Source organism: Acyrthosiphon pisum, chromosome A1, assembly GCF_005508785.2.
Source record: "Acyrthosiphon pisum isolate AL4f chromosome A1, pea_aphid_22Mar2018_4r6ur, whole genome shotgun sequence".
Classification (NCBI taxonomy): Eukaryota; Metazoa; Arthropoda; class Insecta; order Hemiptera; family Aphididae; genus Acyrthosiphon; species Acyrthosiphon pisum.
This window is the reverse complement of record NC_042494.1, coordinates 151,814,878-151,826,872: the sequence shown is the minus strand read 5'-3', so window position 1 is coordinate 151,826,872 and position 11,995 is coordinate 151,814,878. Positions and strand designations below refer to the sequence as shown.

The 11,995-nt window shown below is 28.6% G+C and overlaps 3 protein-coding genes across 12 annotated transcripts in view; 1 reads left to right on the top strand and 2 right to left on the bottom strand.

Moving 5' to 3' along the window:
* Window positions 1–362: 362 nt before the first annotated feature.
* On the bottom strand, window positions 363–3,972 carry LOC100164814. 3 transcript variants are annotated; one of them, XM_008189367.3, is made up of 10 exons: window positions 3,782–3,971; window positions 3,400–3,656; window positions 3,159–3,337; window positions 2,957–3,094; window positions 2,476–2,577; window positions 2,130–2,412; window positions 1,945–2,057; window positions 1,039–1,244; window positions 758–939; window positions 363–686 (listed from the first exon to the last, which is right to left on the bottom strand). In XM_008189367.3, exons 2-10 carry the CDS (start codon window positions 3,580–3,582, stop codon window positions 492–494), a joined length of 1,581 nt encoding a protein of 526 aa, XP_008187589.1. In that variant the 5' UTR covers window positions 3,583–3,656; window positions 3,782–3,971; the 3' UTR covers window positions 363–491. The 3 variants fall into 3 exon arrangements, with proteins under 3 accessions (XP_008187589.1, XP_008187590.1, XP_001947096.1); XM_008189368.3 differs by having other exon boundaries at window positions 3,159–3,328; window positions 3,400–3,972; XM_001947061.5 differs by having other exon boundaries at window positions 3,400–3,970.
* Window positions 3,973–4,322: 350 nt separating this feature from the next.
* On the top strand, window positions 4,323–6,438 carry LOC100166170 (stromal cell-derived factor 2-like). Its single transcript, NM_001162218.2, has 4 exons — window positions 4,323–4,568; window positions 4,630–4,825; window positions 4,889–5,110; window positions 5,746–6,438. Exons 1-4 carry the CDS (start codon window positions 4,496–4,498, stop codon window positions 5,918–5,920), a joined length of 666 nt encoding a protein of 221 aa, NP_001155690.1. The 5' UTR covers window positions 4,323–4,495; the 3' UTR covers window positions 5,921–6,438.
* A 370-nt stretch (window positions 6,439–6,808) lies between these two features.
* LOC100168209 (aldehyde dehydrogenase, dimeric NADP-preferring) overlaps window positions 6,809–11,995 on the bottom strand; it is a 28,795-nt gene continuing 23,608 nt past the window's right edge. For all 8 annotated transcript variants that reach the window (XM_008189373.3, XM_008189370.2, XM_008189372.3 and 5 more), the window contains 3 exons: window positions 10,501–10,636; window positions 10,280–10,430; window positions 6,809–6,868 (listed from right to left, as the gene is read on the bottom strand). In XM_008189373.3, the coding sequence (XP_008187595.2) occupies window positions 6,839–6,868; window positions 10,280–10,430; window positions 10,501–10,636 (317 nt within the window). In that variant the 3' untranslated portion in view covers window positions 6,809–6,838. The remainder of the gene's footprint in view (window positions 6,869–10,279; window positions 10,431–10,500; window positions 10,637–11,995) is intronic.

Here is an 11,995-nt window from a genome sequence, read left to right as displayed (position 1 = left end):
TTTAAACTAAAAAAAAGAATCACATATCATGCTTTGTACTGCATTTAAATATCATGGGAGTTTCGTTTTTTATCACAAAAACTTATAACATTACAAGCAGTTCAGCAATTTCTAGTATATATGTGTAAGATTAATTTTATGTGCCACCCAGAAAATCTATTGATACAAAATATTCACAGACAACAATAATATATTAGAACTTGAAATAAAACTGGTGTAAAAAAAAATAAATTATAATTAACAAAATTTCAAATTGTATATAATCAGTGATATTCTAATATAAATGGTTTGTACTCTATTTTCATTATTAATCAGATTTTATAATGCAAATTTTTTATTAATAAACTTAAAAAATAATAAAATACTCAAGGTAGGTGTATATTGTATAGAAATATAAATTCAGTGTATAAAAAATATTTTCATAAAAGTTAACAAAACTTGTCAGAAGATTGCATATAAAATCGCACTAAAACCTTTTTTGGCATAATGTATTAGTTTAATTTGGTGTTTAAAGTACTGCGCAAACGGATAAAAAAGGCATGTTTAGACATTTCTGAATCTGCAGGAATATAATTTTCATAAAAATTTTGAACAAATTCTTCAATTTTGAATCCAAACTTTTGATATAGTATCATAGCTGGATTATTCACGGAGACATGTAAAGTTATATCTCTGGTCATGCAAGTCTAAAAAAAATGTAAATGCAAATAGATTATGTAATAATTTTTTTTTGTTATATAGATTTTTAATATAATACCTGAATTAAATGGTATATCATAAATTTAGCAATACCACAGTTAGTCCAATGAGGACGAGTGAACAAAAAAGTTATATAATTTTCATTTGTACTTATGTCTGGAACCATGAAACCAAAACCAATTATCAAGTTTTTGTATAATGCAATGACGCTGAAATCTGGATACAATAAACTTTCAGTCACTGAATAAAAAAAAACAAATTTTTTTTTTAAATTTATAAAATACATATTATTTATCATAAAATCAATCATATGATTACAATATCATGATCATATCTTACAATCAATTCCAGGCCAAAAAAATTGTTTTGCCAATGCATTCACTGAATTTATATGTTTAGCACGAACATAACTATAGTCAATTGATTGAATTTCTTTAGTAATAGGCAATCCATTTTTCCGTCTAAAATGTTCTTTTAATTCATTCAACATTTTTAACCATAGTGGCTTAGTCACCGAATCTCTGAATATGTATGGTTTTAAATGCCTTACAAAATTAAACAAATAATAAAATTAATGGTACTTTTCTGTTATTTTACTATCCCTCCCAGAATAAAAAAATCACTAAGGTTATTGTATTAAAGACATTATAAATAATGTATTTATGATGTCACCATGTGTCGTTAGTAAACTATACTCTATTCAGAATAACTATTCCCACTCGCTTGACGAAAACTCGTCTTGTTCGCGCATGTCTGTTGCCACCAGTTGGCACTGATGTTTGCAGCGCCACCCCCGCCGACTTTCCGCAGGTGAATACGCATACGATAGCGATGGGTGATGGCAGTCGTTGACAACTGGCGACCAATCACAGCGCAGCAGACACTCGCCAGGGGGGTCCGACAGCTGCCGGCGGTCCAGTTGCGTATGCCAAAGTGGGAATTCTTATTCTGAATAGAGTATAATCTATGGTAATTACACCACACCAACATCTGTTGTCTCCATTTTATAAGTGCACCCCAAATGAATGTTGAGCAGTTCACATTTGGTCATGTCAGAGTTAAATTTTAATATTAGAGTCAATTGATCTATTATCAAGCTTAATGATTTTTTAATACTTAAATTTTAAACCAAGTTATAAATAAGTGTGTAAAATGTTCCAATTAAATTATGATAATAGGCCAATCTAACATTGAAACAAAAAAAAATGTAATTAAATAATAGATGCAAAATGTGATGAGTATTACCTATGGGTGTAAGGACTAATAATAGTTTTAGGTTTTGAACCGCAAAGAAGATCTCTCAATAGTAAGGGTCCTGGATTTTCAAACTGTTCAATAAATTGTTCTTTGGACTTGCTCTACATAAATAATAATTAAAAAATAATCATTAAAGAGACATAAAGATTAAAAATTATTAATGTATGGAATACCTGATATCGATTAAATATACTTATATATTGTTCAGATGGTAGTTGAAGCCGTTGAAGGTGCGTCACATTGGTTGGTTTGTCAGCTGATATTTTCTGTATATTGTGAGTTAGTTTGGATTTAACCTTACAGTCACTTTTTACAACTTTTTCTGTCTGTAAAGGTTGAGAAACATCATCAAATGATTTATTGAGCAAAAGTATCTTCTCAGTAGTAGTTTCATCCATGTGTTTAGATGTTTCAGTTTCAATTTTATTTTCTTTATGCTTATTGTGTTCTTGTTTTCTAAAAAAAAATATGAATATAACAATGGTTATCCATAAATATATTTTTTAAATGTATCATTACTCATTTAGATGGTGTTCTGTAGAAAAATCTAAAGTTGGGAACAATTTGATCATGTCACTATCAATATCCATGGGTGAAAATACTTTTGGTGGTGTACATTCTCTTGAAACACACAATTTTTCTTTTTTATTATCACTTGGTTGTATAATGTTTTTATTATTCAATCTTATTTATAATAAAAACTTCATTAATGCAGTTTAAACACATAGTTTTTCAAAAGGATTCGAACCAAAAGAAGAAAAAAATCTTAAGACTAAGATTTTATTTAAAAGATAAGAATTAAATCCAATGTATTTCTAAAAACTTGGTGGATTAATGCTGAAACACATCCACAACCTGTTGATTTGCTACTTCTCTCAAACATATCACTGCTCAGAAGAATAGTCATGTTATTCCTACTTTGAGTACCTTTTAATGCAGCATTAGTAAATTGTTAAAATAATCATTAAATATTAACTATTATTATAATAATAAAAATTACCTTGGAGTAATATCACTTTGGTTGCAATTATTTAAAATATTAGATACATAATCATCAGAAGAATTAATACTATCTTTTGATATGTTTGTTGAGTATATATAATTTTTTTGATTTTCTAATAATGCATCTTTTAATAATCTAATTAAAAATAAATTCATAAAATATTAATATGAATATTACAAATTTTTTAATTAAAACTTACTCTGTTGTAACATCAATGGCATATAAGCTACAACTAGATAACTCATTATTTACATTTATTTTCTCTAAGTTTGTCATTGTTTTTGAAACATCAGATGATATAGAATCTGATATTAATGATTTATTAATTGCATCAAAGTCTTCATCATCTTCTTTGGAGGTATTACTTTTCTGATCATACTTTAAAAAAATTAATTATTTCTAGGTACTTATTAATAATAGCATTTGAGTATCAGACTTACATCACTTCTTTTTTTGATTGGTAAACAATAATCATGTTCTTTTTCAAACCACTTGTTGAATCCTAATATTGCGTTTTTACGTTTAGCTCTCAAACGTTTCATTATTGAACCACGGTTTCTATTTGATTTCTTGTGCAAATGCAAGTAATCGGTGAACCTACTCGTATTAATGGTCAATTCCATATTAATGTTGGTGGACAATAACGATGGAAAAAAAAATGTAATCTCTGCATAAGCCTAGCATGGAACGTTTCACACTAAATCATAATATTGAATAAACATAAGTGAAAAGTATAAAAACAATATAAAGTTGATTGAATGAATCACTTGGCACTGGCCAGCAATAAAATAAAATAATAGCACAAACTAAAAATCAATTAACTTGTTTCAGGTATGAAGGAGACACTTAAAACGTTACCAGTTTGTTTTCTTATTAAGTGTTTTATGATAATTTATAGGTGTTCGAGTAGTCGTTCAAGCTTACTTCAAATAAATTTTAATTTTAATTTTTCAAAATTTAATGAAGAAATCAGAAGCACATGGAAATAATTTAGAATACTTATCAGATATCGAGATAGTACTATCTTAGTCCGTGGCATAGAGCAATATTACTCTATGGTCCGTGGCCTAGAATTTAGAATCTTATAATTATCAATTTTTGTACCCTAACCTCAAAAAGCACTCATATAGCTATCTCTCTCGTAGATATTGAACTTTCTCTCTTCCCCAAAAACGACCGCAACCTATCCACTTATTATAAAAGTTACAATATCTATGGTTTGAATAGGGAACGCCGCCTCTATATTACCACAGATTATCACTGCACTACCGCTGTATCAGATAAAAAGAATAATATATTCAATATTGAGTGATGTGTTTAATTCGAATTCGTTGATTTTGTCATTTTGATTTTTGTTTGCAGAGTAACTAAACAAAGTTAATTTAAGTGTTTTTTGTTCAATAAATCGTTTTGTGCAGCATTTAAAGATATCTTTATTATTTTTAATTGTTTTTCGTGGTTTTAAATATACCTATATATAAGTAGAGGTATCTAATACATAGGTATTTTTTTTTACTGTGTTATACAATCAGGGATATGTTGGACATATCTTTTAGTAAAGCATATTTATTATGCTGTGCAACATTAATATTCATTCAATGGACAGAAAGTATGAAACACTCAATGTGAATGTCTGCCATTATTATTTTCTAAACATTTCTGACAAACAGGTAAAAATGCGGAGTATGTGACTTGTGGAACTGTTGCAAAATTGTACAATATCGACCTTAAAGTAAGGTTGCATTCACATGATGTTAAATATGGTGCAGGCAGTGGTCAGCAATCTGTAACCGGAACCGATTTATCTGAAGACATAAATTCACACTGGGAAATAAAAGCACAAACTGGAAAACATTGTAAAAGAGGGTAAAACTATTTTATTAGTCTTGTATTTTTCTTATAAATTTATTATTATATTTTAAATTTTAGCGAGCCTATTAAATGTGGAAGTATAATTAGATTTACACATCTAACTACCAAAAAGAACCTTCATTCACATATTTTTAGTTCTCCTCTGTCTGGCAACCAAGAAGTATCTGCATATGGTAATGACGGTGAAGGAGATACTGGTGACCATTGGTATGCAGATTGCAGTGGAGACTATTGGGAAAGAGATGATGATATTCGATTAAAACATGTAGACACTGGATCGTGAGTTTTAAGAGAATTATGAAATAATTATAAATTTATAGTGTAAATGTTGGACGAGTATTGTTCTTTAATGTCAAGTGTTCCAATTGTTTTGAGTCAGGTTGAGTACAAAATACGTTGAGTACTCGATAAGTGCTAAGTATTCGAAAAAAGAGTCGAGTGTTGGAAATTGCTCCAATATTATAAATTGTATTAGAAATAGATTTTCCAAAAATTTTAAATTTTCTTTCATACAAAACTTGCCCAATTATATAAGTGAACAAAATTTGAACCATCAAGCTCCTGGTATTCTTATCAGAAATAATTGTGTTCTTTCAGTTTTTTATAGTCTTAACATTTTTTTTCAATAAAATACTATAAATAGTCTTGAATCGAGCACTCAATGCAAATGGAGTAATCGATTCAAAACGAGTACTCGACATTATAAGTATAAAAAAAAAATTTTCCAGTTGAGTTTGAGTACTTGATTCGAAAATTTTTCCAAAGTCAAATACTCGACCAACACTATAACTTTATATTTTTAATTCACATTAGAAAATAAAAAAAGTAAAAGAGGTTACAACTTTTTATTCAGTTTCAAGTGAAAAATATAGTTATAAATGAGTTATAAATGATTTGAACTTAAATTTTTTCAGATACTTGATGGCTTCAAGTTTATCATATGGTCGACCAATTAATGGACAAAGAGAGATTGCTGCCGTAAAAAACCCAGGACCATTTTCAACTCATTGGCGTGTCAAAGAAGGCATATTTATCCATAAAGATGAACCAAGTGATTTTCATTCTGATTACCTCCATACAGAACTATAATGTTATTCCGTTTAAGTATTGGATTCTCAATTATTTTATAATTTTGTAATTTATTAAGCATTACACACTGTTTATAGTAGAAAATATTGTTTTCTTAATATTTAAAATAATTTATAAAAACAAGGTTTATTATGGTTTGGATTATGTTTATTATTTTGATTTTAAAAGTATTATGTAAAAAAATAATGATACATAAATACTAAAATAATCTTTATTTAAAAATACTTCCAACCTTAATTTGAACTGTACATACACTTATGTATAAAGATTAAGGACCGTTCTTACAGTGTTCGGTAAAGTGTCGGTTAACGCTAACCAACTGATAACAGATTTTATTACCGACAGAATTCAGCCGGTTAAGTGTCAGTTAACTTTAAGCGGACAGTGTAAGGAAGGCCCTAAAGGTAAATACTAATAACTATTTTTTTTTCTGTAAAAGTGTTGATTCTGTATTTTGTTTGTTTAATGTAAACTAAATATACTAAAATTAGATGTAAATAACAATTTCAAGAGTTCAATAAAAAAAAAAAAAACATAAACTTAACATTAGAAATAGTTTTATAAATATGTAAACCAAATTCTTATTTTAATACTCCACCTTCGATTAAAAATATATACAGAATATTATTAATTTATCTGCTTAGTGGTTACTAGTAACTTAAAATTATTTTTTCTTAAATTAATGACAGTTAACATTAACGTGTAATATAAAAAACATAATATGTTATAATTGCTTATTCAGTTAATTTTAAGACTTATAATTTGATATACATTTTAATTAACATTTCGATGACGAGGTAAATTTTGATTTTAAAATGTTTTAATGGCAGCTAGAAATTAAAAATCCAATATTTCGATTTTTTTTTATGTGAAAAAAAATTTAAATAACACGATTAAATAATTTATAATTTACCAATTTCAATTTAATTTTGTTTCTTCATCAGCAATCTGAAAAATATAATCAATTTTCTCTTATTAAATTAGAAATATTTTACATAAATCATTAAATATATCACATTTTTAACTGCACATTAAAATTTACTTTTATGCCTTAAGAGGTCACACCTGTATGTGTTATTTTCGTCTTATAAATCTATAACATAGCAAAAACTGTTTTGTGCTGGACAATTTTACTGCGCATAGGCCAGAGAACTAATAGTGTGCTGAGTGCTGACATCCTCTTAAGGACAAGAGGATGAGTGAACATTACTTTTAACATGATCAAACTTCAAACAATATTTGGTCATTCTGTTATATAATTAAACTAACTATTAAATCTGGAGGTGCAGCTGGCTAAGGAAATAATTTTTTTTAATAATTCCAAGTGCTTCACAATCATAAGCGTGCGCAGACTTTTCGCAGGGTATGCCGGTATTTTTAAACATATTTAGCTCAATACAAAAAATAACTCCCCAAAAACTCTTAATACGTACAAATAATTTGCCATATAATGCGAAAAAAAATTAGTATGCATTTTATTTAGCTAATTTATTGGTTTTAGATATTTTAATTTGAAAAGTATGTACCAGTGGCGAATTCTTCAGGCATGCTCAGCAAAAAAATAATTTTACATCAATAATTTAATATTATGTACTGTAATTTCATTCCGATAAAGTAACAGTATAAAAACCTACAGACATTTATCATGTTATAATAATATAATAATGAAAAAAATTGATAATCTAATCAATCGAAATTCTTTTTTTCGAAGTTGTAGGTAGTATGAAAATAAGCAATAATCGCAGGGGCTTGAATGTTCTGGTGGCAAAACCCGCAATTCTCATGAAAATGGTGGATTTAGATTTCAATTATATTATCATGAGTTAGCAATCTGTTTTATTATTTCTAGGTACCTGTGATGATTATGAAAATATAATTATGAAATCAAATTAATATTTGACTCCCAATATTTTATTATAAGAAAATAATATAAAAAAATATTCAAAATATTTAAATTATTGAACTAAGATACGGTAGGTTCATGATTCTAATTTATAATCAAAACATTTACAACTAAAAACTATATGATTATAATAACCCTGCAGGGGATGCCATGGCATACCCGGCATCCCCCCTGCGCACGCCTATGTTACAATAATATAAAGTGGTCAAAGTTCTGGGATAGAGTACTGAGTAAGATGGAAATCAAGGTATTTAAAGAGGTTTGGTAGTATTAGTACAATTAAGATAGTAAAACAATAAGTACATTTTTAACATATCATTTTAATTTTTCATATTTTGAAATTTAAACAGCATGTTATAATGTTTATTTTATTTTTCATTAGTTTTCTGCACAAATTTTCCACTTTCTCTTTAGTGTAAAGATAATATATTCCTTATATCTACCATACTCTGTTCCATCTAAAAGTGAACCACTCGGCCAACCAAAACACGTTTTTTCTGCGCATTCTTACCACAACCCAGATATCAGTGAGAACGTTAACACAGGCGCCGGCGATAACTGATGGCCATCGCATGGAGGAGGGTCAGGCACTGTTCGGCGGCTCAGTCTGCACACGCGAAAACGGTTCACTATTAGATGGAACAGAGTATTATCAGGGACATACCCAAGGGGCCCCGGTTCCAGTCTGGGCCCAATTTATAGTCAGAATTTAAATTTCTTAAGGTGCAAGTCACTAGTTGTATACTTTTTACATATTAAAAAAAATTGGACCCCCCTTGAAAAATTCCTGGGTACACCCCTGCTACTAATGACTCCCTCTTAATAGTTATTGGGGCTTGGTGTTGCACGGTGGTTGGCCGCAGTTACTAATGTGTGCTACAATCAAGCATCCTATAGCGTCACTAACTCCCGGGTTTTTAGTGACTAATCCTCACCCCACACGTATACGTGCTTCTAAAAACAACCGTAAACCCTTCAGAATGTCAATGGCCAAATATAGTTTTTTGTGTCGAGGGCCAGCTATGAAATATGTCCATAGCTGTTAATGTATGGAGTTGCAAATTCAATAAAGCAAGTTGTAAATTAGTTGCAAAATATTGCAATAGGTTTGTAGTTGATCGGGTAAAATCGGGGGGCCAACTGCAAAACACCCCGAAAACTGCAAAGCTTCAAAAATAAGTGGCCACTTCATAGTGACCACCTGAATGACTTACAGATTTTAAGTTTGGACTTGCAAGTACTTGCAAATTAAAGCTATCGTAAGGTACCATTTTCAAAGTTTTAGAACAACTTGGGTGGGCTAACTTTGTAACTTTGACAGCTCTTACTAGCTGCCCAAGTTACTTGCAAATTCTAAAACTGGACTTTAAATTACTCGCAAGTCATAGGCTTTCGTTTGATACCTATTTGAAAGTCTTGGGACAACTTGGGTGGGCTAACTTTCAAACTTTGAAAGCTCTTACTGGCCGCCCAAGTTACTTGCAAATTCTAAAAACAGACTTGCAAATTCTTGCTAATCATTACCTTTTGTTTAGTGCTGAATTCAAAGTTCTAGGACAAAGTGCGTGGGCCAAGTTCAAAAGTTTATAGCTGCCACCTGATGAACTTGCAAATTTCAAAAAAGGGGCTTTCAAATACTTGCTAATCATTAGCATTCGTTTAATACCAATTTCAAAGTTCTCAGTCAAAATGGGTAGGCTACATGGAGTTTGGCCCATCTTAACATTTTTTGGATTCACGGTGAAAGTTTGGACTTGCAAATACTTGCAAATAACTTGCAAAATAATGGCAAAGATTTAAAAAAAAATTGAAGTACTTAGATGGGCCCACTTCACGAACATATAAATTTTCTATTTTTCTACCAGTTTTTATTTTTTTTGCGATAAAATTTCTCCTAGTCCAATTAATCTTCAGCTAATACCATTCTTTTGCTGTCTGTTCCTAACATAACATGTGTTAAGATAAGATTTATGAACCCAGTTTATTCTATAAAAAAAACAAACAATGAAAAAAATTAATTAATTTTTACATATTTCCAGATTACCTTTGAAATAGTAGCAAATGAATTCTGATTACATAAAAAGTACATGAAGAGTACAAAGAAATGTTAAAAATAAAATGAATGGTTAAATAAACAGTTATAAATAAATATAATATATATTAATAAAAGTTATTTCAATATTACCTATAATGTTTCATTGTTAAAAAAAAAATAACACAGAGTAATAAAAATATCAAAATACTATTATTACATGTGTAAACAAAATATACATAATAAATTATGGAAAATTATAAGTTCTTAAGAAAATGTATTGGGGTGTTTTTTAAGATGTGCAATATGTTATTATTATTATAATTACATCCTTTAATATACGTGATAAATGTTATGTTATAATATGATTGATTTACTTTGTATTATAATTCAATTAAAAGCGAAAATTAGACCTTGAATATACCTTATTTAAATACTTGAATGCAAAAGTTGCACAAACCCCAAGACCAAATACAAACAAATATGGCAGAAATTTGAAATTAATGTTTGGTTTCTTCTTCATCAAAAAAGATACCATGCTCAGTTTCTTGTCAGAGTATGGTGGATATTTTGCTCTATATCATAAATATTTATTAAGATTAATAACATTGAATAAGTAAAGCAATAATATTATGTATTACTAACGAAGAAAAGGATTCTCCTATAATGTTGAAATCTTTGACCAAACAGCTTTTACGATGCGTGAATGTATCAAATGTATGTTTTCCATGGTAAGCTCCCATTCCACTAAGACCAACTCCTCCAAATGGTAGATTTTCAACTAAACAAATTTTAATACATTAGTACTTATTATTTTTTAACAGACTAGGATAATATAAGAAAATGGTAATTTTTTTTTATGCCATCATTGTTACATAGAATAAATACTTTGATAAGAAAAGATTGTTACAAAACACAAAAGCCATTTGAAGTTAAACAGGATTATAGTACTTGCTGTGTACAAGAAATAATATAATTTATCTATTTCTTAATTAAAAAAGCTGGTTAGTTTTTATGTAACTATGTGAGTATTGCATTATTATGTTTAATAAGCGTATGTTACCCAAACACAGTAATATACCTAACCATTTTAACTATAAACTATAAATATATTCTTTTATGGTGATTGAAAAGCTAAAATACAAAACCTGTGAACAAAATATAAATATCATAAATTTATTATTTTAAAATCTATAATCAGAGAAAGCGGATTATTAATATTGTTTTAATAAGTATTAAATCTTATATAAACATAACAGTTTTCAAACAAGTTGACTATTGTTAAATGTCAGGAGTAGATTTATTTTCTTGCCTACTCACATCCAAACTAAATAGAGTGCACTTCCAAAACTGTAATTATTCATTCTCTTAGGGCATGTAACACTACAATAAATCTGATTAAAAAAAAATTTTTATTAATAGTTTACACAATTATTGGATAATTTTTCAATAGATTATTTAAACAACTATCCAGTAAATTAATAGAAATTGTTTTTCTTTATAAAATTGAAAATATATTATCTGATTTCATGTTTGAGTATAAAATTATAAACTTATAATTTTGAAAATGTTAAGAAATGTAGCTGTGGGCCTAAAGCACATGAAACAGGCAGAGAAAATCAATCTATGCTACCTCAACTGCTTTGTTAAGAGGATGCTCACCATAATTGTGTGTATTTTAAGATAAACAAATTAAATTAAAATTATAAAACTATTCAGTATGAATCTTTTTTAAAAAAGTCAGGTCACCAAAGTCAAGATCAAACAGACACAATTATTATGAATTATAATTATAGTATGTTAGGTAGGTATAAATGTATAATAATATATTTTACGAATCATGAAAAAGGCGGGAAATTAAGCTCCTGTTAATGTTGATTAACATACCGATTTATTAATTTCTCGTTTTGAATACCTAGATAGTGCAAGTGTTGACAAAAACTCGAAGCCCCCTGTACTCCGCTCATTGTATACATTAAGGAGGATTTACCTCTCACACCCTCCAACCGTATCGTTTCCAGTCCTGTATATCTTAGTTGGTGGTCTACACACTTAGACTATACACAATTTTATTCGACCCCACGGGAGTGTTAAATATAAATAATATACATATACTTACAATTAGTATCTACTATCTAAT

Bases quoted from the DNA above. Each gene is read 5' to 3' on its own strand.
- LOC100164814 (XM_008189367.3), bottom strand. From the start codon at position 3,582: ATGGAATTGACCATTAATACGAGTAGGTTCACCGATTACTTGCATTTG. The intron at 2,058-2,129 runs GTATTCCATACA...TTATTTATGTAG, and splicing joins GTATATTTAATCGATATCAG to AGCAAGTCCAAAGAACAATT. The intron at 1,245-1,944 runs GTAATACTCATC...TAATTTTGTAAG, and splicing joins ATTAGTCCTTACACCCATAG to GCATTTAAAACCATACATAT.
- LOC100166170 (NM_001162218.2), top strand. From the start codon at position 4,496: ATGTTGGACATATCTTTTAGTAAAGCATATTTATTATGCTGTGCAACA. The intron at 4,569-4,629 runs GTATGAAACACT...TCTGACAAACAG, and splicing joins ATTCATTCAATGGACAGAAA to GTAAAAATGCGGAGTATGTG. The intron at 5,111-5,745 runs GTGAGTTTTAAG...AAATTTTTTCAG, and splicing joins AAACATGTAGACACTGGATC to ATACTTGATGGCTTCAAGTT.